Here is a 24,540-nt window from a genome sequence, read left to right on the forward strand (position 1 = left end):
GGCATAGACAATTGCCTTCAGATGACCCCAAAGATAAAAGTCTAAGGGGGTCAGATCGGGAGACCTTGGGGGCCATTCAACTGGCCCACGACGACCAATCCCCTTTCCAGGAAACTGTTCATCTAGGAATGCTCGGACCTGACACCCATAATGTGGTGGTGCACCATCTTGCTGGAAAAACTCAGGGAACGTGCCAGCTTCAGTGCATAAAGAGGGAAACGCATTATCATGTAGCAATTTCGCATATCCAGTGGCCTTGAGGTTTCCATTGATGAAGAATGGCCCCACTATCGTTGTACCCCATATACCACACCATACCATCAATTTTTGTGTTCCAACAGTCTTGGAGGGATCTATACAATGTGGGTTAGTGTCAGACTAATAGCGGTGGTTTTGTTTGTTAACTTCACCATTCACATAAAAGTTTGCCTAATCACGGAACAAAATATTCTGCGTAAACTGAGGGTCCTATTCCAATTTTTGTTTTGCCCATTCTGCAGCACCTGAAACTACGGATACTGGAAGCCCGTGCTAGCATTTCTCCTGCGGTGTATATAGTAGTATATAGCAGTGTATACGGATACTGGAAGCTTGTGCTAGCATTTCTGCTGTTATCAGTGTGTGAAGAGTGGGAGAAGAGGGTTGCATTGACAATTCAACACAATGGGCAGCACATTGAACATAGAAACACGTAAATAACTCATGAAAGAATAAAGTTACATTAAAACCAAGCACATCATGTTTTTTCTTATGAAATTCCCAATAAGTTTGATGTGTCACATGACCCTCTTCCTATTGAAAAAAACAAAGTTGGATTCAAAATGGCTGACTTAAAAATGTCCGCCATGGTCACCACCCATCTTGAAAAGTTCCCCCCCTCACATATACTAATGTGCCACAAACAGGAAGTTAATATCACCAACCATTCCCATTATATTAAGGTGTATCCATAGAAATGGCCCACCCTGTAGTATGTCTTATTGCTGAGAGGCTCAGGGAAGGGCTAGGTGGTGGGACTCCTGGACAATTTTCCTATTTGCTCTCCCTATAATCCAGCCCTGCATATGCAGGCTTGGCTTTGATAGCAGGACATCTGTATAAATTTGTGCTAAATAAAAAATAGGCTGTAATAAATGAGCTATAATAAATTCTATCCTAAACATAGATGAGCTAGAAAAACAATAGTGAAATCTATCGATATAACAAAAAATGTATTAGTGGATTAGGTAACTGAAGTCGGGGAACTACTTGAAGACATGACGATCCCAATGCTTTTCGAATACTTAGACGACATAACTGAGCCAAGGAAGCTGGACCTATAGAAGAAAGAATATATATATATAGCTTAGGAAATCTGCTTCATAGAACTATAGAATTACTTTGTCATAAGGATTACTGTATGTAACATGAACTTTTCAATACCTATATTATTTCTTTTATCAGCGCTCTCTGAATAGGTGTACAGTCATGTTATATACATGCACTAACACAAAGCAATAAAAAGTCTGTCATTCTCTTTAATACCTTTCTAAATTACCTATTGGAGGGATTGCACAGGAAAATGTACATTATTGCAGATGGTACTAAACTGTATACATTAGTCAAGAGAAGGACATTATATTATTACAAATCTATATGGATAATTTTTGGACTGAGAAGGGACAGATTTGTATATTACTTCTATTAAAAAGCTTAATCCTTCCAGGACTTATTAACTGCTGAACACTACAGAGGAAATTCTTTTCTTTTTGGAATGCAGTGTTCTCTGCTGACATCACGAGCACAGTGCTCTCTGCTGACATCTCTGTCCATTTTAGGAACTGTCCAGAGCAGCATATGTTTGCTATGGGGATTTTCTCCTACTCTGGACAGTCCTTAAAATGGACAGAGATGTCAGCAGAGAGCACTGTGCTCGGGATTCAGCAGAGAGTTCGGTGTTCCAAAAAGAAAAAAATTTCCTCTGTAGTATTCAGCAGCCAATAAGTACTGGAAGGATTAAGATTTCTTAATAGAAGTAATTTACAAATCTGTTTAACTTTCTTGCACCAGTTGATTTAAAACCAAAAAGGTTTCCACTGGAGTACCCCTTTAACACTACAGAAATAAATAAATCATAGAGTGTATTAAAAGGGGCATAGATGGACAGTATGAGGAAATAGTCCCAAATCATTAGTCAGACCACATATGGAATCTCTGTACACAAGAAAGACATAATGGACCTTCAACTGGTTCAAAGTAATAAGTAGAATGGGTGGACTACGGTATATTTCAAGGGGAAAGACAAAGGGGGAGATTCATCAAAACCTGTCCAGACGAAAAGTTGCTGATTTGCCCATAGCAACCAATCAGATCGCTTCTTTCATATTTTTCATCTGATTGGTTGCTATAGACAACACAGCAACTTTTCCTCTGGACAGGTTTTGTTAAATCTCCCCAAAGATTTTTCCCATGATCTACTTGTAGAGAAAATAAAGTTTCTACATCAACATAGAAGGGAATTCTTTACTGTAAGAGCAGTGAGAGTATAGGACTCCAGAGGAAGTTATCAATGAATTGAAAGAGTTCAGGAAAGGTCTGGTTGCATTTCTAGAGTTATAGGGGGAGATTCATCAAGACCTGTGCTGAGGAATAGTTGTCCATAGCAACCAATCAGATCGCTTCTTTTATTTCTCAAAAACGAAAGAAGCGATCTAGTCGACTTTTCCTCTTCACAAGTTTTGACGATTCTCCCCCATAGTCACTAGATTCTGGAGAAGGGTTATTGATCCAGAGATTTATAATGATGCCCGATGTGGGATAACCCTTTAAATACAAGAGAAGGGACTGTACAGATGAGTAACGAGAACGTGGCATAAATCTGAATCATTACCTTCTGCAACCAGAAGGGTTCGCTCTACTGGACTCCTGGGTACAGATAGTTCAATGGGGTATTTCCCCTCCATGTTTTTATACATGACATTGGCCCCATAATCAATAAGTAGCTTGACAATGTCCTCACTTGTCCCTCTTGCTGCGGCATGCAATGGTGTGTCCCGCTGTTTACCATGGTTTACATCTGCACCTAGAAAAATAATAATGCGGTTTGGTTTATTTAATAAGCAATAAAATAGCACAGAAAAAAATAAAAGGCTATAAAATATTCAGGACTTCTAAATTTCCAATGTGAATATGATGTAATTTCTATGTAAAGCTAAACAAGAGAGGGAGTGGTTAGGGGTTGTCCATACTCACTTCACAAATGAATTAAGATGAATCCTCATATGTTTTTAACCAGCATATTTTATAGCTGACGACCCTAAGAATATTTCAGTTGGGATTTTTTGATTAGGGTAAATGTAACTTTTTTTTAGACTTACAAGGTACTGTTGTGCTAATTTCTTGCCTGGGGAAAAAAAAATGTGATTTCTGTTTTAAATCCATATGCTTAAAGGGGTAATCCAGGAAAAAACTTTTTTTTTATATATCAACTGGCTCCAGAGAGTTAAACATATTTGTAAATTACTTCAATTAAAAAATCCTTTCAGTACTTATGAGCTGCTGAAGTTGAATTGTTCTTTTCTTTCTAAGTGTTCTCTGATGACACGTGTCTCGGGAGCTGTCCAGAGTAGAAGCAAATTCCCATAGGAAATGCACAGAGCAGAATAGGTTTGCTATGGGAATTTGCTTCTACTCTGGACAGCTCCCGAGACACGTGTCATCAGAGAACACTTAGACAGAAAAGAACAACTCAACTTCAGCAGCTGATAATTATTGGAAGGATTAAGATTTTTTAATAGAAGTAATTTACAAATCTGTTTAACTTTCTGGATCTAAAAAAAAAATAAAAATTTTCCTGGAATACCCCTTTAAATTCATACTCCATACTTACATGACCTTTACTCAATTCTAATAGATTTTTCATATGATAGTTTTTTAGACAAATATTATATGAAAAATCCATTAGAATTGGCTTAGAATCATGTAAGTATGAAGTCCGACTTTAAACATACAGATTTGAAACAGAAGTCACATTTTTTTCCCCAGGCAAGAAATTAGTGGAGATATGATGGCCTTTAAATAGGTACTGTCATTTAAACAAATGTTTGCTATTGCACTCCTTATGGTAAATAAAACATCTTTCTAATGTTTTATTTGTGTTTAAAAAAGCTGCCACTAGGTGTCTCCATGCTTGTCCAGAGCACAATTCCTCCCATCTCTTGCACAGATTTTGGACTCCTGGTGGCCTGGCAGAAGTCCAAAATCAGGAAATGAAGTTTGGAGTGCTGAGGAGTGAGTGTGCAGCCTTATCCAATCATAGCTCATCTCACACTGAACTGCTCTGGGCTGTGTGTAGCAGAGTGAGGGAGGAAGTTCTCCCCTGTATGGCTTCAGATGATGTCACACCAGCTGGGGAACACCCCTTCCCAGTCTGTGAATCTGACTGAGACTGAACAGAAAATACAGAGCAACATCAAGGTAGAAAACTAAAAAAAAATTATAAAAATAAAGGCAGGGGGTGGTTTATCATGATGGGGGCAGTGAACTTGGTTAATTATAACATTTAACAAGATCATGACTCTTTAAGAAGGCGTTTGGGAATGGTTTGAGGAAAATTAAAGAACACAAAAATGAATGGGGCAATTTGACACCAGGAGAACAATAAATTGTGAATTCTTAATTACAGAAGGTCCATAACGATTAGATCCACTGTTAAGGGGGGATAGTTGTTATGGACACATCCAAGTATAACATGGAATGTTTAAAACGGTTAGCAGATCCTAACACATATATCAAATTACCAAAAGATCCATGCAAGGGAGTTATATCTAGATAAGTTCAGGTACCAGTCAAGTGTGTACATTATTATTATTTTACTAAAATATTTGTCCTCATATCAATGGTCCTTGATCGCCAATCTTTTTAGTGTTTTTCTAACTTATCAATGTACATTGATAAGCATTTACCATCTAAAAATTTAGTTTCTAGGTATTTTTTTACATTTAATCAGAAGGTATTTAATCAGAAGAGGTGTTTTTGACCAAGAAGGCGCAAGCGCTTTTTCGCCACTAGATGCCAAGGCACTAATGCATTTCAGTGGATACCAAAATGGCACCAGAAACACCCCTGCAGCCCATCACATGGCTCAAAGATCCTGGTGGTCGTAGCTTTAGACTTACTCAACGGGAACCTGTGACACAGTAAGGTAGAGGTTGCCTTAACAGTTTGTTGTTCATAACCCACAATGCAATGGCTCCCACTTCTCAACTAAGGGAAATTCACATGTATAGAATCCACTGCAGGCGGGAAATTCTACCACAGACTTGCTACGGACCCAATAAAGTCAATGGGTAGCAACATAATCTGGCTGCAGATTTTCAGCTGAGGAAATTCTGCAAGTGGATTATGTATGTGTGAATGTACCCTTAAAAAAGAAAATGTGGTTGCAGAAAGAAAAAAAACACTGGGTAAAACCAACACTGGGTGTATTGGTAAACAGCATCAACAAGTATCAGGCAACTGCTGCCATGGCAAACAATATCACGTAATACATCAAAAGGGGCCTAGATATCCTGTACAGGATAAGAACATAGTTATATCTTTGTGCACTGGTCAGACCGCACATGGAACTGTGTACAGTTTTGTGCACCTCTGTATAAGAAATGCTTTGTCCTTAAAGGGCCTGAGAGTGGGAGAGAAAAAAGGGAGACCGACACAGGCGCCTTGTGCGTTACCACTAAACAGGGATAACAAATTAAAACAAAGTCACAGTGAACGGGCAGAACTTGCCCCTAGGTAGTGGCCGCTCACCTTGAGCGAATAGGATATTCGCATATAACCCACAATGTGGGTGACAGAAAGGCTGGAACTGCTGCTGAGCCTGGGTCCCAGGGAAGGAAAAGATCCGATCCTGATAGAAGTGGAGGCGAAGAAGGAAAATTTGACCCTTACAGAGGCGCTGCTAGTTCCAGAGTAATGTAGATGCCAACCAGAGGTATTGGTAAAAAACACCGGAGTGGTTTATTAGAGCATAAGAGGACAATGAAGTACACAGATGACGCGTTTCGGGGGAGCCACCCCCTTCCTCAAATCAGTGATCAGACATTGATCTGAGGAAGGGGGTGGCTCCCCCTAAACGCGTTATCTGTGTACTTCATTGTGCTCTTATGCTCTAATAAACCACTCCGGTGTTTTTGACCAATACCTCTGGTTGGCATCTACATTACTCTGGAACTAGCAGCGCCTCTGTAAGGGTCAAATTTTCCTTCTTTGCCTCCCCTTGTCCTTAAACGGGTACTCCAGTGGAAAAATAATTTTTTTCTAATTGACTGATGCCAGAAAGTTAAAGAGATTTGTAAATTACTTCTATATAAAATCTTAATCCTTCCAGAACTTATTAGTTACTCTATCCTCCAGAGGAAGTGTTATAGTTCTTTTCTGTCTGACTACAGTGCTCTCTGCTGACACCTCTGTCCATGTCAGGAACTGTCCAGAGCAGGAAAGGTTTGCCATGGGGATTTGTTTCTGCTCAGAACAGTTCCTCACATGGACAGAGGTGTCAGCAGAGAGCACTGTGATCAGACAGAAAAGAACTATACAACTTCCTCTGTATTATACAGCAGCTGATAAGTCCTGGATGGATACAAATGTTTAAATAGAAGTAACTTACAAATCTGTTTACCTTTTTTGCACCAGTTGATTTAAATAAAAAAAAATCAGCAGTTTCCTCTGGTCTAACATTGCAGGATGATAGGTTAAACTGATAGAAGTTACTATGTTTCTATGACACTGTTATATCTCTTCTCTCGAATGTAGAGATAAATGTACATTACTATGATCCCCACAGACAAGTGCAGCTACTAACCAATGGCACATCACTAATACAGAAGATATACGCTTCACTTATCACCCCATAGAGATAGTTACCTAATTCAAGGAGCCTCCTGACACAGTCTGTTTTCTGGCGTGCACAGGCTACATATAGAGGGGTGCCTCTGTTTTGAAGTTCTTTCTCAATGTCTGCCCCATATGCTATTAACATCTCTGCACATTCCCTGTGACCTGTGAAGAAAAGATAGTTGGTAAGTGATCATATTGAATTTGGTTCTTAATAAAAAAAAAAAAAAAATTTGAATTAATCCTGTATAGATAGAAAAAGATTTAGCAAAAATGTCATTTATTTAATAATGACCACATTGCTCAGTATGGCCACAGAATTAGGTCCCTACATAAGACAGTTCTATCAGCTGACCGACCGACCCATAACATTTTTAGGTTCTCAATAAGATGGTCAGGTAATTACAGTAGATTAAAGGTGTCTATCAACAGCTCTCTCTGCTGTTTACCCGGTATACATGGACATTAGACTCAGTCAGGCTGAATAATCATGTGTTGTGAATGGGAGAGAGGTGACATCTCTTGGGATATTGGTACTGAGCATGTGTGACCACCGACACTGGAAATTTTGGAATATTTTGCCCCCTAGACTCCATTCCAGGACCACTCACCTAAAATATTAAATCAAGAAATTAGCATACATAATTGGTGATCTCATAAGAACCCTCGCACAGAGCTCACACCTGTGTAATAAAATTGAGACTAACCACTGTAAAAATAGTTTATAAGTGCTGCCTTCAGACTCCAGGAAAGCAAAGCACAGATGGGATTTAATTAGCAAAACCATAAGGAAGGGTACATTTTATAAACCTGTTTCCGCAGAATTAGGTACATGTACGTGGTGATCAGGGATGACTTTCCGCATCAACACGTACATGTACCTGATAGATTTAAACTGTCACAGCACCGCTGGGCACTGTGACAGTTTACTGGGCTCGGCTGTGCTGCACAGTCAAGCCTCCCTGAAGCCGACCAGGGACCAATCGCAGTGGTCCCCGGCCGGGGATTGCTACTATTGGTCTGTCAGTATTGACAGACCAATAGCAGGGATATTGCGGTGGTCTCCTCCTTCCCCCTCTTCTCCATTGCTTCACACAGTGAAGTTATCGGAGGAGAGGGGGGCCCCTTCGGGGGAGGCCACCCCCAGCACTCAGGATCGGAGCTGTGATCCGATCCTGAGTTAACCCTGTAGACGTTGCGGTCACTGTGACAGCAGCATCTATTAGGGTTACAGTGGGAGGGAGCTCCCTATGGTACCGAAATATTTTTGAACCCCAAGGCCTCTGCAACTTTATATGCCAACAAAATGTCCCCAAAATCCACACAGCACGCGTTCAGGTCTGAGGCCTGTGTGTGAAACACGTAGCATACAAAGGCCACATATGGGATATTTGGGAAAATCTGGAAAATTGCTGCTAAACTTATAAACCTTCTAACATTCTAAAAAAAAAAGTAAAAAAAATGTTTATACAATGGTGGGATCATGAAGTAGACATATCGTAGATGTGAATGAATCATTAATTTGGTGCGGCATGACTATTTGTCGTACGAGCAGAAAATGTATGATCTAGAAAAATCCTTTTTAATTTTTCTTTGCAACATTTTGGAGTTTTCACAAAAAAATGCTGTATATATCAATCAAAATTTACACATGTTAAGTACAATATCTCAAGGAAAAAAAACAATCTCAGAAATGCTTTCATAAGTAAAAGCGTTCCAGAGTTATTACCAAATAAGTGGACACATGTCAGATTTTGAAATTGTGCCTTGGTCATTAAAGTCAAAACAGGCTATGGAGTAAAGACGTTAACAAATAAGGACACCAGTGTACTAAGCTAAACTCTTAAAGGGGAACTCCACTGACCAGTGTTTGGCCGTCACGCCCCAGTCCCATAGAGTTGCATTGAGGGGGCTTGGCCATGATGTCACGAGGGGCGTGGCCAACCCCCACAGCGCGAAAACAGTGTTTGGAGCATTTATTTCTGAACTCTGGCCAGTGGAGTACCCCTTTAACAGGGTAATAGCATAGACTAGAATGCTGTATTGCCTATTTAAGGAAAGAGAACTGGACCCTCTATGCTAGGCGCAAGGAAGCCGAACTAGCGGAATGACTTATGCTGGAAAAAAGGGAACGTTCTAAAGGGAATAAAAAGAATACCAGGGCTTGTCATAAGACGCATGCAACAGCAATATCTAAATATAGGAAAACATTTTTTGCATGATTCACATTAAAAACCTGCTACGTTTTGCATGATCTAACAAGTAACATTCTTATATTTTACATACGGCTCCTTTACTGAAAACGACTTTTGAAACCTCCAATAAACATTAGTGTTTGGATCATTGACTGCTGAGAATCTGATGGACGTTTCTATCGCCCGATCCTCCCTGTCCTTGTGATGACCATGTTCTCAGCATAAATGTCAATGAGCATTTATATTAACCGATCCTGCTGCCAAACAAGGACAACAATAAGTGATAGTTCAGCCATTTATCATTGATCTTTTCCTGCATTCACACCGGTCAATGATCATTACTCAGATATGAGTTGTGTTGTGGTGACATCTGCAGTCTCTATCTACTCATTACTAAGTATCTATTCAGTAAAGTATAAGATTATAACTATTGACTTTGAAATGCAAATGTGCTTTTAATTGTGAGGACAAATTTTGAGAATAATAATATTAAAAACACAATGGTAAAGGGATTATTTAAAAAAAAAAAAAAAAAAAAAAAAAAACATTCCATTGAGAGTGCTGGCAATGGACTATTACTAAACTGTGTAGAAATCAGCTACATGACCATAATATGTTATTTTTAATGTTATGGGGGGATCATTTACAAAAATTGTCATACTATTGTATATACTACTACTGTTCATAAAAGGGACACTGCGGAGTTGGAAAGGGTGCAGAGACGCGCGACTAAACTAATATGGGACATGGATAATCTTAGCTATGAGGAGCGATTAAAGGAGTTACAAACGTATGTAAGTATATAAATGGCCCATACAAAAAATATGGAGAAAAACTGTTCCAGGTTAAACCCCCCCAAAGGACGAGGGGGCACTCCCTCCGTCTGGAGAAGAAAAGGTTTAGTCTAAAGGGGCTTCTTTGCCGTGAGGACTGTGAATTTATGGAACGGTCTACCTCAGGAACTGGTCACAGCAGGAACAATTAACAGCTTTAAAACAGGGTTAGATACATTCCTGGAACAAAATAACATTAATGTTTATGCAGAATTATAAAACTACATCCCTTTCCCTTATCCCCTTACACCCTTCACTTCAATTCCCTGGTTGGACTTGATGGACGTATGTCTTTTTTCAACCATACTAACTATGTAACTAACTAACTATGTATAGGTAATTGAATTGTCTCTCTCATATATATATATATACAGTGGTCCCTCAACATACGATGGTAATCCGTTCCAAATGGACCATCGTTTGTTGAAACCATCACATGTTGAGGGATCTGTGCAATGTAAAGTATAGGACAGTGGTCTACAACCTGTGGACCTCCAGTCGTTGGCTGTTCGGGCATGTTGGAGGTTGTAGTTTTGCAGCATCTGGAGGTCCGCAGGTTGAAGACCACTGGTATTGGAGGTTATACTCACGTGTCCCCGCCGCTCCGGACCGTCACCGCTGCCCTGGATGTCGCCCTCAATCGCTGTCGCCGCATCCCCGGGGTGTCCCTGACGCTCCGGCAAGGCCTCTGCTTCCCCGGCACCCTCGCTCTCCGTCACCGCCATCACGTCGCTACGCACGCCGCTCCTATTGGATGACGGGACAGCGTGCGCTGCGACGTGATGACGACAATGGAGAGCGCCGACGATGGAGGGGATCCCGAAGAGGACGCGTCGGAGCCCCGAGCACAGGTAAGTGATCGTCAGCGGACCACTAGGGGCACCGTAAACGGCTATCCGGCGGTGGCTGAAGCAGTCTGCACGGCCGGATAGCCGTTTATGTGATGGCCCCGACATACAAAAGCATCGTATGTAGATGCTGCCTTCAACATGCGATGGCCTCTTTCTTTCCTTGTGTCCCCTTGGTGTTGTTTAAATTCCTGTCTGTATTCAAAATATTATGCTATCAGTGAATAAGAACTCTGGAGGAGATAAATAAAAATGTCTGCCCCAGAATTTTGGCACACCAACCTGGCTCACACGTTGTAGACAGATTTGCAAAACAAATTAGACAAAAAAATGTAGATTTGTGCCATGCTCGTCAATGTAGCATGTATTAGCACAAAATGGCAAACAAAAGCTGACGTGCTGGGTACGAAATGCGCATTAGCAGAACAGAGCCGGGGCCTCGTACGGGAGATGTAGTAGGGGCCTAACCATGACCCCACTGATCTGCAGTCCCATATTCCTGCTCAGACGGCTGCGGAAGATTTTGTCTCCAAATGATCTTTATCAATACCTAAGAATAGTGTGGTAGAGTGTGTGAGATGCCGGCCAGATGGAATTAACCTAGGGTCAGATGGCATTAACCCCTTGTATTCGTGATGCCAGGGCGTGGTTTATCCCCAATACCACCCGAAGGTATACCGCTGGATCCTGGGCTAAACACGGGGCAATACTGATTCCGACGCCAAGTTACAAACAACGGTAGCTTTACTGAGGTTAGACAGGTGGAAAAGTCTATACAGCCAGGCCCACGGAGGTGACCAGTGACTTCAGAGACCTTAAGGGCTTGCTGGGACTTGTAGTGGAGGTGGACAATTTAGACTTGACAAATGACTTTGACTTGACTGACTTGTGACTGACAATGCTGTGACTGTGGCTTACTTTTAGCTTGTGTGATAGCCTGGGGGATGTAGGGTATGGGGAGTATAGCTGTGCGGTATTAAAGGGTGCTTGTTAACCCTTGCTATTCGTAAAGCCAGGGTGAGGGCTCCTCAATAAAGCTTTTCCTACCGCCACCCTTCCCAGGAACGATAGGGAGGTGGATGATAATAGGTTTGAGGTAGATAATAAAGGATTGTCCACAACCGGAAAGCTTCTGTAAACAGCGTTAACTTTTACTGAAGATTTTCTGTACACTTCATTAACCATTAACACAACAGTCTCTTATCATAACAACAGCTTCCTTTGGAGATTGACAATGGTTGGGACTTTAGCTTTAAGAGTCTTTTAGTCTATTGCGCTGTTCCACTGGATTTAGGGGAATTAGTTGCGGTCCAGTAGTCACGCTAGAATTAGCAAGAATGAGGTTTAAACTCACGATTTTGGTTCTGCTGAGGCCGTAGGTTTTGAGGCCTAGCGTGTCTTTGAAAGTTGCGTAGCACACCGTCCTGTTAGTCCGGCATCCACGAGAGCAGCAACCGAGAGCAGCAACCCAAGAGAGCGATAATTGGATGCAGCTCCTTTACATGGGCAGGGGCTGGACTAACACTAATCGGTCTAAACGGATGTCAATCACCATTACAGAGATTTGTGGGTAACATGGGACCCAAGGACCTCCTAAGGTCCTAAAACATACCATAGAGGTTATTAGCATGGTCACATGACCGAAGGTCCAGCGACGCTGAACAAGGTAAGTACTATACATTTCTATAGAATATAACTATAATTATCAAATATATATGTGGTGTCCCGGCACCGTATTTCATACTGTGCCTTGGTGGGGGGGTCCCCAAAGTCAGAGTCCCTAGGACTGTTGGGTCCGCTTCCCTAGTTAGCCCCTAGTCACTCCTTAGTAAGTTAATATTTATAAATATTGTCATTGTAAATAAGTATATTTAATTGCTCACTTGTTTGGTGTCGCAGGACCTTAGGTCATGTGACCCTCTACTCAGAACTCTATGGTATGTTGAAGGACCTTAGGTAGTTCTTAAGTCACATGTTCACCCACAATGCCGTGTAACGGTGAGTAACAGTTGTTATGGACCAATCCAAAACTGCTCAGCCCCTGCCCATATAAGGGAGATGCGGCCATGATTCTCTCTCTTGGGTTGCTGTCACTGAACGAGGTAGGACCTCCGCAACTTACAACTACATTTACCAGGCCAAAGCCTTGCGGCCTCGGCCTATTTTACAGCAGTTATATATCTATAATTCCCCCTACTCTCCGCAAGATCACTGGACCTAAACGCACCCCTAAATCCAGCAGATCTATGCAACAGAATCTTCCTAAAGCTAAATTGAGCTTATCTGATCCCAACCAACTGTCAATCGCTGCTCAACTACAAATAGACTTTGTTATCTGGACTGTTATTGATATTGCCTGCTACCGAAAATCTTCAGTAAAAGTTCCTGCAAGTTTTCAGTTAAACAGTGGTTGTGGACAATCCATTTATTAAGGACTCACCTATCGCTCTTGGGAAGGGTGGCGATAGGCCCAGCACATTACAGTATTTAACCCTCACCCTGGCATCACGAGTGACAAGGGTTAACAGCGCCCTTTATTATCCAGAACAGCAACACTCCAACTACCCTACATACCCCCGAGGCGTACCACATATACATTTATTAATATTAAAGTTACACTTAAAGAGAGGTGACTAGGGGCTGTCCCACCTGAGGAACCCTACCTGAACGTAGTTACTCTGACTTTGGGGACCTCTACACTAGGTACCGGATGCAATACGGTCCCAGGACACCACACTTGTGGCTGCAGACTTGACTTGAGGCCTCCTATGACTCCAGACACACTCCTAGGCTCGACTGCACTGGACCTCAGCAGCAGGAGCTCTAAGCTCCAAGAGAGTGAGCAGAGGCTCCACCCAGGGCTTATATCATGAAAGAAGACTCTGGTGGGGTCCCATTGGTCACCCCTAGGTCACCTGGTCACTGATACCTCCTGGGTAACAATCACATGACAACTCACATTGTAAACAGTCTTAAAGTGACAACGCTTTCTTCACATATTACACGGTATAATACATGGTAAACATACAGTATGTACATGGGGGACAAGTGCAAGCGGGGCCCAGGGGACACTGTAGGGAGGCTGCCTGACAGGACAGCAAGGGTATGGGGTAACACCTCCCGTACTGGGCCACCGCAATAGTATTACATTACCTCTTACAACTGCTTCATGAAGGGGAAAGGCAAGTTGAGTCTCCAGCTCTGGGTTGGCACCATGGTCCAATAACATGCTAACACAAGCAACACTTCCACTGCTACAGGCATTATACAGCGGAGTGATTCCATCAACCGTCACAATGTTTATCTGCAGATGAAATAAAAATAAAATCGGAGTTATGTGTTAAGGAGATCACCTTAGTTAAGGCTGCCCGAACCAAGCATCTGGGCTGTGTAACTGATAACATGGAAGTCTAGACACATCTTGTCTGTATTCAGAAGCAATACAGAAGCCATGCTTATAAGAAGTCATACGCTGACTGTCCAAACAGAGTAAGATATTTGCATTAGCGCCATCTAGTGAGCACTTTGATACCGCACAAGAGTTGTCAGGATGATTGCACTCACACGAGCCCTGTTCTCCAGTAAAACTTTTGCACAAGACACATGACCTCCTAGACATGCTTCATGAAGAGGAGTGATCCTGTCTATTGTCAAAATGTTCACATTAAACCCCTGTAAAGGAAGCAGAAATATACGGTTAGGAAAACCCAACCATACTACATAGAAGGTGCCAAGAACACACGTCACACACTTATAGTAATATGCAAAGCACTCGGGTCCTGAAGAACGGAGAGAACTGAGATGTCATTCTATCCAGAACAATTCATGCAAGCAATGTGCTCATCGACTCAAGAATAGGCTCCATTTACATCACATTTTCTCCATATGTTGCCGTGGACTTTAAAATGTCTTTTAGCTTAAAACTATTACAAAGTTTGCATGGTAAAAAAATAAAGACATAAGTTCAAGCAAGGAGGTGAAGGGAAGGGGTTCGGGTAAATCAAGGGGAGGGGATGTGATTCTATATTTCTGCATAAGCATTAAAGGGGTACTCCGCTGGAAAACATGTTGTTTTTAAATCAACTGGCTCCAGAAAGTTAAACAGATTTGTAAATTACTTCTATTTAAAAATCTTAATCATTCCAGTACTTATCAGCTGCTGTATGAAAATTCAAAAAGAAAAGAACTTCCTGTGGAGCATACAGCAGCTGATAAGTACTGTAATGATTAAGATAAGGAAGTAATTAACAGATCTGTTTAACTTTCTGGCATGAGTTGATTTAAAAAAAAAAAATAATTCCAGCGGAGTACCCCCTTAACCTCTTAAGGACCCCGGGCGTACCTGTACGTCCTGAGTCCGCTCCCATTCTATAATGCGGGGCCTCTTACAATGGCCGGGACCCGTGGCTAATAGCGCTCGGCACTGATCACGGTGCCATGCACCATTAACCCTTTAGACGCGGCGTTCAAAGTTGATCGCCGGGTCTAAAGTGAAACTAAACTAATGCCGGTTAGCACAGGGGGCTGTTCGGGACCACCGCAGTGAAATCGCTGTAGGACACGAGGAGTGTCCCCTTACCTGCCTCCTGGTGTCCGATCGCCGAATGACTGCTCAGTGCCTGAGATCCAGGCATGAGGCAGAATCATTGATCAATGGTTTCCTATGAGAAACCATTGATCAAGGTAAAAGATCAGTGTGTGCAGTGTTATAGCCCCATATGGGAGCTATAACATTGCAAAAAAAAAGTGAAAAAAAATAGTTAATAAAGATCATTTAACCCCTTCCCTAATAAAAGTTTGAATCAACCCCCTTTTTCCATAAAAAAAAAAAAACAGTGTAAATAAAAATAAACATATGTGGTATCACCGTGTGCGGAAATGTCCTATTTATAAAAATATATCATTAATTAAACCGCACGGGCAATGGCGTACGCGCAAAAAAATTCCAAAGTCCAAAATAGCGTATTTTTGGTAACTTTTTATATAATGAAAAAATTTATAAAAAGCAATCAATAAGTCCGATCAATACAAAAATGGTATCGCTAAAAACTTCAGATCACGGCACAAAAAATTAGCCCTCATACCGCCCAGTAAGCAGAAAAATAAAAACGCTATGGGGGTCAAGGGACAATTTTAAACGGATACATTTTCCTGCATGTAGTTATGACAAAATCAAACCTATACAAGTAGGGTATCATTTTAACCGTATGGACCTACAGAATAAAGAGAAGGTATAATTTGTACGAAAAAAATTTACTGTGTAGAAACGGAAGCCCCCAAAATTACAAAATGGCATTTTTTCTTTAATTTTGCCGCACAATGATTTTTTTTCCCATTTCGCTGTAGATTTTTGGGTAAAATGACTGATGTCATTACAAAGTAGAATTGGTGGCGCAAAAAATAAACCTTCATATGGATTTTTAGGTGCAAAATTTAAAGAATTATGATGTTTTAAAGGTATGGAGGAAAAAACTAAAGTGCAAAAACTTTTTTCACCTTAAGGACTCAGCCCTTTTTTGCAATTCTGACCACCATCACTTTATGCATTAATAACTCTAGGATGCTTTTACCGTAAAAAAAAAATTTCGGGACATATTCTACTTTAACATAGTGGTAAATTTTTGGCCGTTAATGCTCTAATGCTGAATGATTTCAGCAGGCATCCCCGTCCGGTCCCCGACCAGCGAGCGGCGGGGACCGAAATTCCCACGGGCGTACCCATATGCCCTCAGTCCTTAAGGACTCTAAAACGGGGGCGTATGGGTACGCCCTCAGTCCTAAAGGGGTAATGTTATTTTATTCTATGAATGTATCTAACCCTGTTTTGAAGCTTTCAATTGTTCCTGTTGTGACCAGTTCCTGAGGTAGTCTGTTCCATGAATTCATAGTACTTGAAAAAGTCTTTCCCCCCTCTAGAGACTAAGGGTATGTTCACACGTACGCAGATTTGATGCGCAGGATTTGATGCACAGGATTTTCTGCTGCAGATTTCAATGTAAACTAAATGACTGAGCACAGCTTCTAATCTGCAATTACAAATCCGCAGCAAATCTGCGCAGGATCCTGTACGTGTGAACGTACCCTAAATCTTTTTCTCTTCAGATGGAGGAAGAGCCTCCCCTTGGCTTTTGAGGAAGTTTTACCTGGAACAGTTTTTTCTCATATTTTTTGTATTGGCCATATATATATACATAAATAAGTTGATCATCTCCCCCTTAAACGTCTCTTCTCAAGACTAAACAAATGTAAGTTATTTTAATCTTTCCTCAAAGCTAAGATGTTTCATGCCTCTTATTAGTAAGGTTGAGCACCTCCGTACCCTTTCCAGCTCCAGAACGATCCTTTTATGATCTGATGCCGAAAAGTGAACAGCCTATTGGTGGCTTATCCAATAGTTGATCGGGGGTTGGATGGGCCATCAATAATGTTAGGCCAGAAAATCCCTTTTAACACAGTGGGATTTGGCCTTGAGGACAATTTTATTTTTGCATTTTTGTTTTTTTCCTCCTTGCCTTTTAACCTCTTCAGGACATAGGGCGTATGGATACGCCCTGCATCCCGAGTACTTAAGGACCGAGGGCATATCCATATGCCCATGGGAATTCCGGCCCCCACCGCTAGCCGGTTGGGGACCGGAGCCGGATGCCTGCTGAAATCGTTCAGCAGGCATCCCGGCATATCGCCCAGGGGGGTCATTATGGACAATTCAGTCCAGCGATCTGCGGCGATTCCGGGTCAATCGGGTCTCCAGTGACCCGGTGACCCGGAATTACTGGCTGTTCGAACAGCCAGAGCCTGCAGGGGTGACGTGGCACTGGTGCCACCTCACGATCGCCCTGATTCGTCGGCCAGATTACCGGCCGACCAATCAGGGCGCCTGCTGCGGGTGTCACTCCCGCACCCGCTCCGCCCCTCTTCCGGAGCATGTGAGCGGGTGCGGGACGTGCACCCCGGGTGCTGGGGACCCCGATCCCCGGCGTCAATGTTGGGATCGGGGCCCCAGGAGCAGCGGCGGTGGCGGGACTGACTCTCCGGCGCTAGATCATTGGAGGTGAGTGACAGCCTCCTGCTGTTGCTTAGCAACAGCTCCCAGCATGCAAAAAGGGCATGCTGGGAGCTGTAGTTATGCAACAGCAGGAGGCAGACAACCACAACTCCCAGCATTCCCTTATGGGCATGCTGGGACTTATGGTTTTGCAACAGCTGGAGGCACATGTTTTCTATGGAAAAGTGTACCTTCAGCTGTTGTATAACTACAACTCCCAGCTTGCACAATCAGCTAAAGTGCATGCTGGGAGTTGTAGTGGTGCATCTGCTGGTTGCATAACTACAACTCCCAGCATGCCCGTTGGCTGTCGTGACTGCTGAGAGTTGTAGTTTTGCAACAGCTGAAGGCACACTGGTTGTGAAACTCAGAGTTTTTTTTTTTTACCTAACTCAGTGTTTCACGACCGGTGTGCCTCCAGCTGTTGCAAACTACAACTCAGCAGTCACCGTACACCATGCACCGTACATGCTGGGAGTTGTAGTTTTTCAACAGCTGGAGGCACACTGGTTGTGAAACACTGAGTTGGGTCACAAACTCAGTGATACATAACCAGTGTACCTACAGTTGTTGCAAAACTACAACTCTCAGCAGTCACCGACAGCCAACGGGCATGCTGGGAGTTGTAGTTTTGCAACAGCTGGATGTCCGTCCCCCCCCCCCCCCCAATGTGAACGTACAGGGTACACTCACATGGGCGGAGGTTTACAGTAAGTATCTGGCTGCAAGTTTGAGCTGCTGCAAACTTTCTGCTGCAACTCAAACTGCCAGCGAGAAACTACTGTGAACCCCCGCCCATGCGACTGTACCCTAAAAACACTACACTACACTACACTAACAAAAAATAAAATAAAAAGTAAAAAACACTACATATACACATACCCCTATACAACCCCCCTCCCCTCCCCAATAAAAATGAAAAACGTCTGGTACGCCACTGTTTCCAGAACGGAGCCTCCAGCTGTTGCAAAAAAACTCCCAGTATTGTCAGACAGCCGTTGACTGTCCAGGCATGCTGGGAGTTTTGCAACAGCTGGAGGCACCCTGTTTGGGAATCACTGGCGTAGAATTCCCCTATGTCCACCCCTATGCAAGTCCCTAATTTAGGCCTCAAATGCGCATGGCGCTCTCACTTTGGAGCCCTGTCGTATTTCAAGGCAACAGTTTAGGGACACATATGGGGTATCGCCGTACTCGGGAGAAATTGTGTTACAAATTTTGGGGGGTATTTTCTGCTTTTACCCTTTTTAAAAATGTAAAATTTTTGGGAAAACAAGCATTTTAGGTAAAAAAAAATTTTTTTTTTACATATGCAAAAGTCGTGAAACACCTGTGGGGTATAAAGGTTCACTTAACAACCTTGTTACGTTCCCCGAGGGGTCTAGTTTCCAAAATGGTATGCCATGTGGGTTTTTTTTTTGCTGTCCTGGCACCATAGGGGCTTCCTAAATGCGGCATGCCCCCAGAGAAAAATTTGCTTTCAAAAAGCCAAATGTGACTCCTTCTCTTCCGAGACCTGTAGTGCGCCAGCAGAGCACTTTTCACCCCCATATGGGGTGTTTTCTGAATCAGGAGAAATTGGGCTTCAAATTTTTAGGGGTATTTTCTGCTATTGCCCTTTTTAAAAATTACAAATTTTTGGGAAAACAAGCATTTTAGGTAAAAAAAAAAAAATTTTTTTGACATTTGCAAAAGTCGTGAAACACCTGTGGGGTACTAAGGTTCATTTTATCCCATGTTACATTCCCCGAGGGGTCTAGTTTCCAAAATGGTTTTTTTTTGCTGTTCTGGCACCATAATGGCTTCCTAAATGCAACATGCCCCCCAAACACCATTTCAGAAAAACGTACTCTCCAAAATCCCCTTGTCGCTCCTTCGCTTCTGAGCCCTCTACTGCGCCCGCCGAACACTTTACATAGACATATGAGGTATGTGCTTACTCGAGAGAAATTGGGCTACAAATACAAGTAAAAATTTTGTCCTTTTACCCCTTGTAAAAATTAAAAAATTGGGTCTACAAGAACATGCGAGTGTAAAAAATGAAGATTGTGAATTTTCTCCTTCACTTTGCTGCTATTCGTGTGAAACACCTAAAGGGTTAAAACACTTACTGAATGTCATTTTGAATACTTTGGGGGGTGTAGCTTTTATAATGGGGTCATTTATGGGGTATTTCTAATATGAAGACCCATCAAATCCACTTCAAACCTGAACTGGTCCCTGAAAAATACTGAGTTTGAAAATTTTGTGAAAAATCGGAAAATTGCTGCTGACCGTTGAAGCCCTCTGGTGTCTTCCAAAAGTAAAAACTCATAAATTTTATGATGCAAACATAAAGTAGACATATTGTATATGTGAATAAAATAAAAAAAATATTTGGAATATCCATTTTCCTTACAAGCAGAGAGCTTCAAAGTTCGAAAAATGCAAAATTTTCAAATTTTTCGTCAAATTTACGGATTTTTCACCAAGAAAGGATGCAAGTATCGACAAAAATTTACCACTATGTTAAAGTAGAATATGTCACGAAAAAACAATCTCGGAATCAGAATGATAACTAAAAGCATTCCAGAGTTATTAATGTTTAAAGTGACAGTGGTCAGATGTGCAAAAAACGCTCCGGTCCTTAAGGCCAAAATGGGCTCCGTCCTGAAGGGGTTAAGAGACATAGCTTAGCTAGGATCTTGTTTTTTTACGAGACCAATTCTACTTTTCAATAACTTTCATTTAACCATAAAATAAAACAAAGAAAATTTTATTTGTGAGTAGAAATTACAAAACAAACAAACCGCAATCATGCACATTTTGTGGGTTTCATTTTTTTAAACGGTTTACTTTATGGTAAAGATGACACAGTATTTTAAGTCTGTGGGTCAATATGGTTATAACAATGTCCGTATTTACATGCTCTTCTATCACTGTACATTTTAGTAGATCGGACAATTCTGCACACATGTTCATTTATTTGTTTATTTTTATTTTTAGGGAAAGGGGGGTGATTAGAATTTTTATTTAGAGGGATTTATATAAAAGAAAAATAATAATATTCTACACATTTTAAGCCCCTCTAGCGACTTTTATAAGCAATGCTTGGATTGTTCAAAATTATTATGGCTCTGCTATTGCATGGCAATGATTAGTGAGATCTGTGCTCTACCAGTAAAGTCTGGCTGAGGCAGACTCTATTAGTAGATGGTGCTGGTCAGGCACGAAGGGCCTTCTGCTGCCATAGAAATAGATCGACACCCAGCATATAAGTTGCTAAAATACTGTGTGTGCACTTTTTCTACCCGTTTCTACGTTCTTTCCATTTGCTGAATGTGTAATGTGTGAAAGGCTACTTTCAGTGCATGAAAGTCAATGGACCCACTGTGAACACATTCTGGTATACGTCAACAAACTGATGGGTAATCAATGTATAATGGTTACATTTGTCAAATAACTATGCTATGCTGTACCTGAGCGATCAGTGTTTTCACAGTCAGAAGTCTTCCATGAAATGCAGCATCATGAAGAGGAGATCGGTCTGCCCAGGAACCTGCAATATGCAAATGTAAAAAAAACACATGATGGATTTTACGTCAGGTGATTATAGAAGACTTTTAGGACTGACAGACTCCACAACACTGGGATATTAGTTTAGAAGTCACATAGAAGAAACAAACAAGTCCCATTGTGGCTTTATAGTACTATAGTCATAGACTTCAATCCTTTAACAGTAATGTCCACTATGGAATAAAAATATAATGATTTGAGTATTTGGCTGGCCATCTCTACTTTTCCCTAAATAGATAAGCGGGTACTTTAATGCAAAATGTGGTTTGAATGGTAGGCTAGGGAAATGTGATGAGGAGGCTGGGCAGGGGGGGGGGGGGGGGGCGGGGGGCTTGGGATGAATCATGTTCAAGGGAGCGATTCCGTGCGGTGTCCGCAGAAAGAATCAACAGGTTCATTCTTTCTGCAGAAATGGAAAACATTATTTCCGTGATGGAAACATCTGGTAAAGAAATTCCACCATGTGCACAGTGCAGTGAAATCCCGTTGAATGTCTACGTGCAAAATCAGGAAAAACTCGACAGAAACATTTGACAAATCTGATGCGAAAACTCAAAGCACACACACACACACACAAAAAAGGTGAGGGGACCTCCGCCCGCCATTACAGATGATTGGCAGCACTGTGGCTGATCCAATCATGCATTTTTCTGACCGCATTTCCGCAGATACCATGATCTGTATTGATCACAGCATCTGAGGGGTTAATGGCAGACATCAGCGTGATTGCGGATGTCGACCATTACCGGCAGGTCCCTGGCTGCTATCAGCAGCTGGCAACTGCCGCGCATGGCCCGATCATCGCTTCGATGCTTGTGATCATGTACAGGAAGTAAATGTACGTCCTGGTGCGTTAAGTACCACCGCACCAGGGCGTACATTTACGTCCTGCGTCCTTAAGGTGTTAATATAAGCAGACCACCTTGTTATTTAAAAAAAAATATATATATATATATATTTCCTATAAAAAAAAATATAACTAAAAAAAGGAGATTTTTTTGTACTCACCGTAAAATCTCTTTCTCGTAGCCTTCATTGGGGGACATTTTACTGATGGGTATATGCTCTTGCCACTAGGAAGTGCTGATTAGGAAAAAAAAGTCGGCTCCTCCCTGACAGGATATAGCTGCCGACTGGAAGTGAGGTATTCAGTTTTGTCACAAAGCAGTAGGAGAAGCCAACAAAGACATAAGTCCGAATGACCCAGTAAAAGAATCACGGATAAAGACCCAGAAAAGATAATTTGAACAAATAAGGTCCCCCCCCCCAATGAAGGCTACAAGAAAGAGATTTTACAGTGAGTACAGAAAAAATCTCCTTTTCTCGGTCGCTCTTCATTGGGGGGACACCTTACTGATGGGGTGTACCAAAGCAGTCCCCTAGGATGGGAATAACAACCACTAGAGAAAGGGAAACAGTCCAGAGACCGAACTCACTCGACCGTAAGGCCTGCGGCCAAGACCCCAGGCCAGAGATAACCGAGGCCCAGAAACTGAGCTCCTGGAAGATCCCACGTCCATGGAGATGGACTAAGACGCCAAGGGAAGGGACCATCTTATGCAGAGACTAAATCTACGGTCCATATAGAGAGACAAGAAAAGGTTAATTGGAAGCCAGCCAGGCCAGAACCTTCCCAGGAGGAGGTAGGAAATCAACCCCAAGGAACACAGAACCAGACAGAGGGCTAGCCCAGCTGGGAAACAAAAATGGAAAAGGGCACAACAAGAGAACCCCATCCAGAGTCAACTGATTCAAGAGAACATGGCAGAAAAAACACCAGGAAGAGCAGTGTATGCCTGAGCAGAAGGCGAGCACCGGAGGTAGAGACCAGAAAACCACTGGAAAAGGAAAGAGACAGAAAGCGGCTCTAGAGAGGTCTGGTGCATAAGAGCAATGACCCGAACATCTGGAGACCCAAAACCCCTGTCCCAGGGGCCCGCTGTGAAAGCGAAATTAGCTTGATGGTGTAATCCGGATGACCCGAATGCCCCATCCCGGAGTACATGGACCCCGAAGGAGACAGACATGGGAACTGGAGGTTCCCGAGTCCCCCGGAAGACGTACATAAAAGTATTAACGGCCGAGAAGGAGCAGAAAGCCCTAAAAAGGAGCATCCCAGAACACCAGAGCGGTCGACATGAGAATTTGGAGATTCCTGCATCTCCTGGAAGACTTGTACCTGAAGGGGAAGGACCCCCAATGGCCGCAACACGCTCCGGGAGACAAACTTCCATGTCGAGACAAGAAGAAGTGCGGTACAGAAAGACCGCCCACAATGGAATCACGGCGAAAAGTCTGGGCAGGATCACCACAGAGAGTCACATATGTCATGAACTCTGTCGAAAGCGGGTATGCCAGAGGCATACCTCAACTGACTCAATGCAATATGTCCTATCAGGTCCTGTACAGGGTGATGGAGACAATAAAGGGGCCCCAGTATACAGTCCAAGAAAAAATAGCCCAGCAGATATTTTAGGTGCACTGTACCTGAAGATACTGTCATATCGGGTCAATGCATGGGGCGACGGAAGCAAGCTTCGAAATCTGCCCACGTTCTCAAAAATCCATATAATATATTTTCCCCAGATAGGGGACATATCAGGTATTAAACTGCTAAGAACAGACACTACACATGATCGTAGCCATGAAAAATAAGGCACAATTTAATTATAGGCCACAAGAGGGCGCCAACCATCACTAAGTGGTCTGAGAGACCAACAGAAGGGATTCTCTTCTTTTTTTTTTTTGTGCTCTCCACCTTCAGCATGGAGACATATATATATATATATATATATATATATATATATATATATATATGTGATATATACAGACAGCGCTTTCATCAATTACTAATAGTCTGCAAGAATTAAACATTTTATAATATGATATACAGATGTGATCAGCCTATTTGGAAAAGCAAATCTATTGTGCTCCGATCTATAGCAATGGATTCAGCAGGGAATCACCAGCTAAGTAACTAGATACATATAATGATGTATATAACTTATGTTACCTTGTGTAATCCCATAAATCTCCTCGGCTATACGGGCAGCTTCTTTTCGGTTCCCTCTGACGATATAAAAATGGGTGAGCAGAGCCAGCAATATTTTGATTAAAAGTTTAAAGCAGAAGAGGGCAAATATGGCCACGTAAATATTACTGAAGGCCAGAAGGATAGAACTGCTCTCCAT

At 42.2% G+C, this 24,540-nt stretch overlaps 1 protein-coding gene and 1 non-coding gene across 2 annotated transcripts; both read right to left on the bottom strand.

The window, feature by feature from the left end:
• Nucleotides 1-932: 932 nt before the first annotated feature.
• On the bottom strand, nt 933-24,540 carry ASB11 (ankyrin repeat and SOCS box containing 11). Its single transcript, XM_056559186.1, has 7 exons — nt 24,363-24,540; nt 21,253-21,332; nt 14,314-14,421; nt 13,903-14,053; nt 6,904-7,038; nt 2,870-3,061; nt 933-1,316 (listed from the first exon to the last, which is right to left on the bottom strand). Exons 1-7 carry the CDS (start codon nt 24,538-24,540, stop codon nt 1,192-1,194), a joined length of 969 nt encoding a protein of 322 aa, XP_056415161.1. The 3' UTR covers nt 933-1,191.
• Nucleotides 23,821-24,017, bottom strand: LOC130359916 (U2 spliceosomal RNA). Its single transcript, XR_008890501.1, has one exon. It is a non-coding gene; the product is annotated as a U2 spliceosomal RNA (small nuclear RNA).

Source organism: Hyla sarda, chromosome 2 (assembly GCF_029499605.1).
Source record: "Hyla sarda isolate aHylSar1 chromosome 2, aHylSar1.hap1, whole genome shotgun sequence".
Taxonomy (NCBI): domain Eukaryota; kingdom Metazoa; phylum Chordata; class Amphibia; order Anura; family Hylidae; genus Hyla; species Hyla sarda.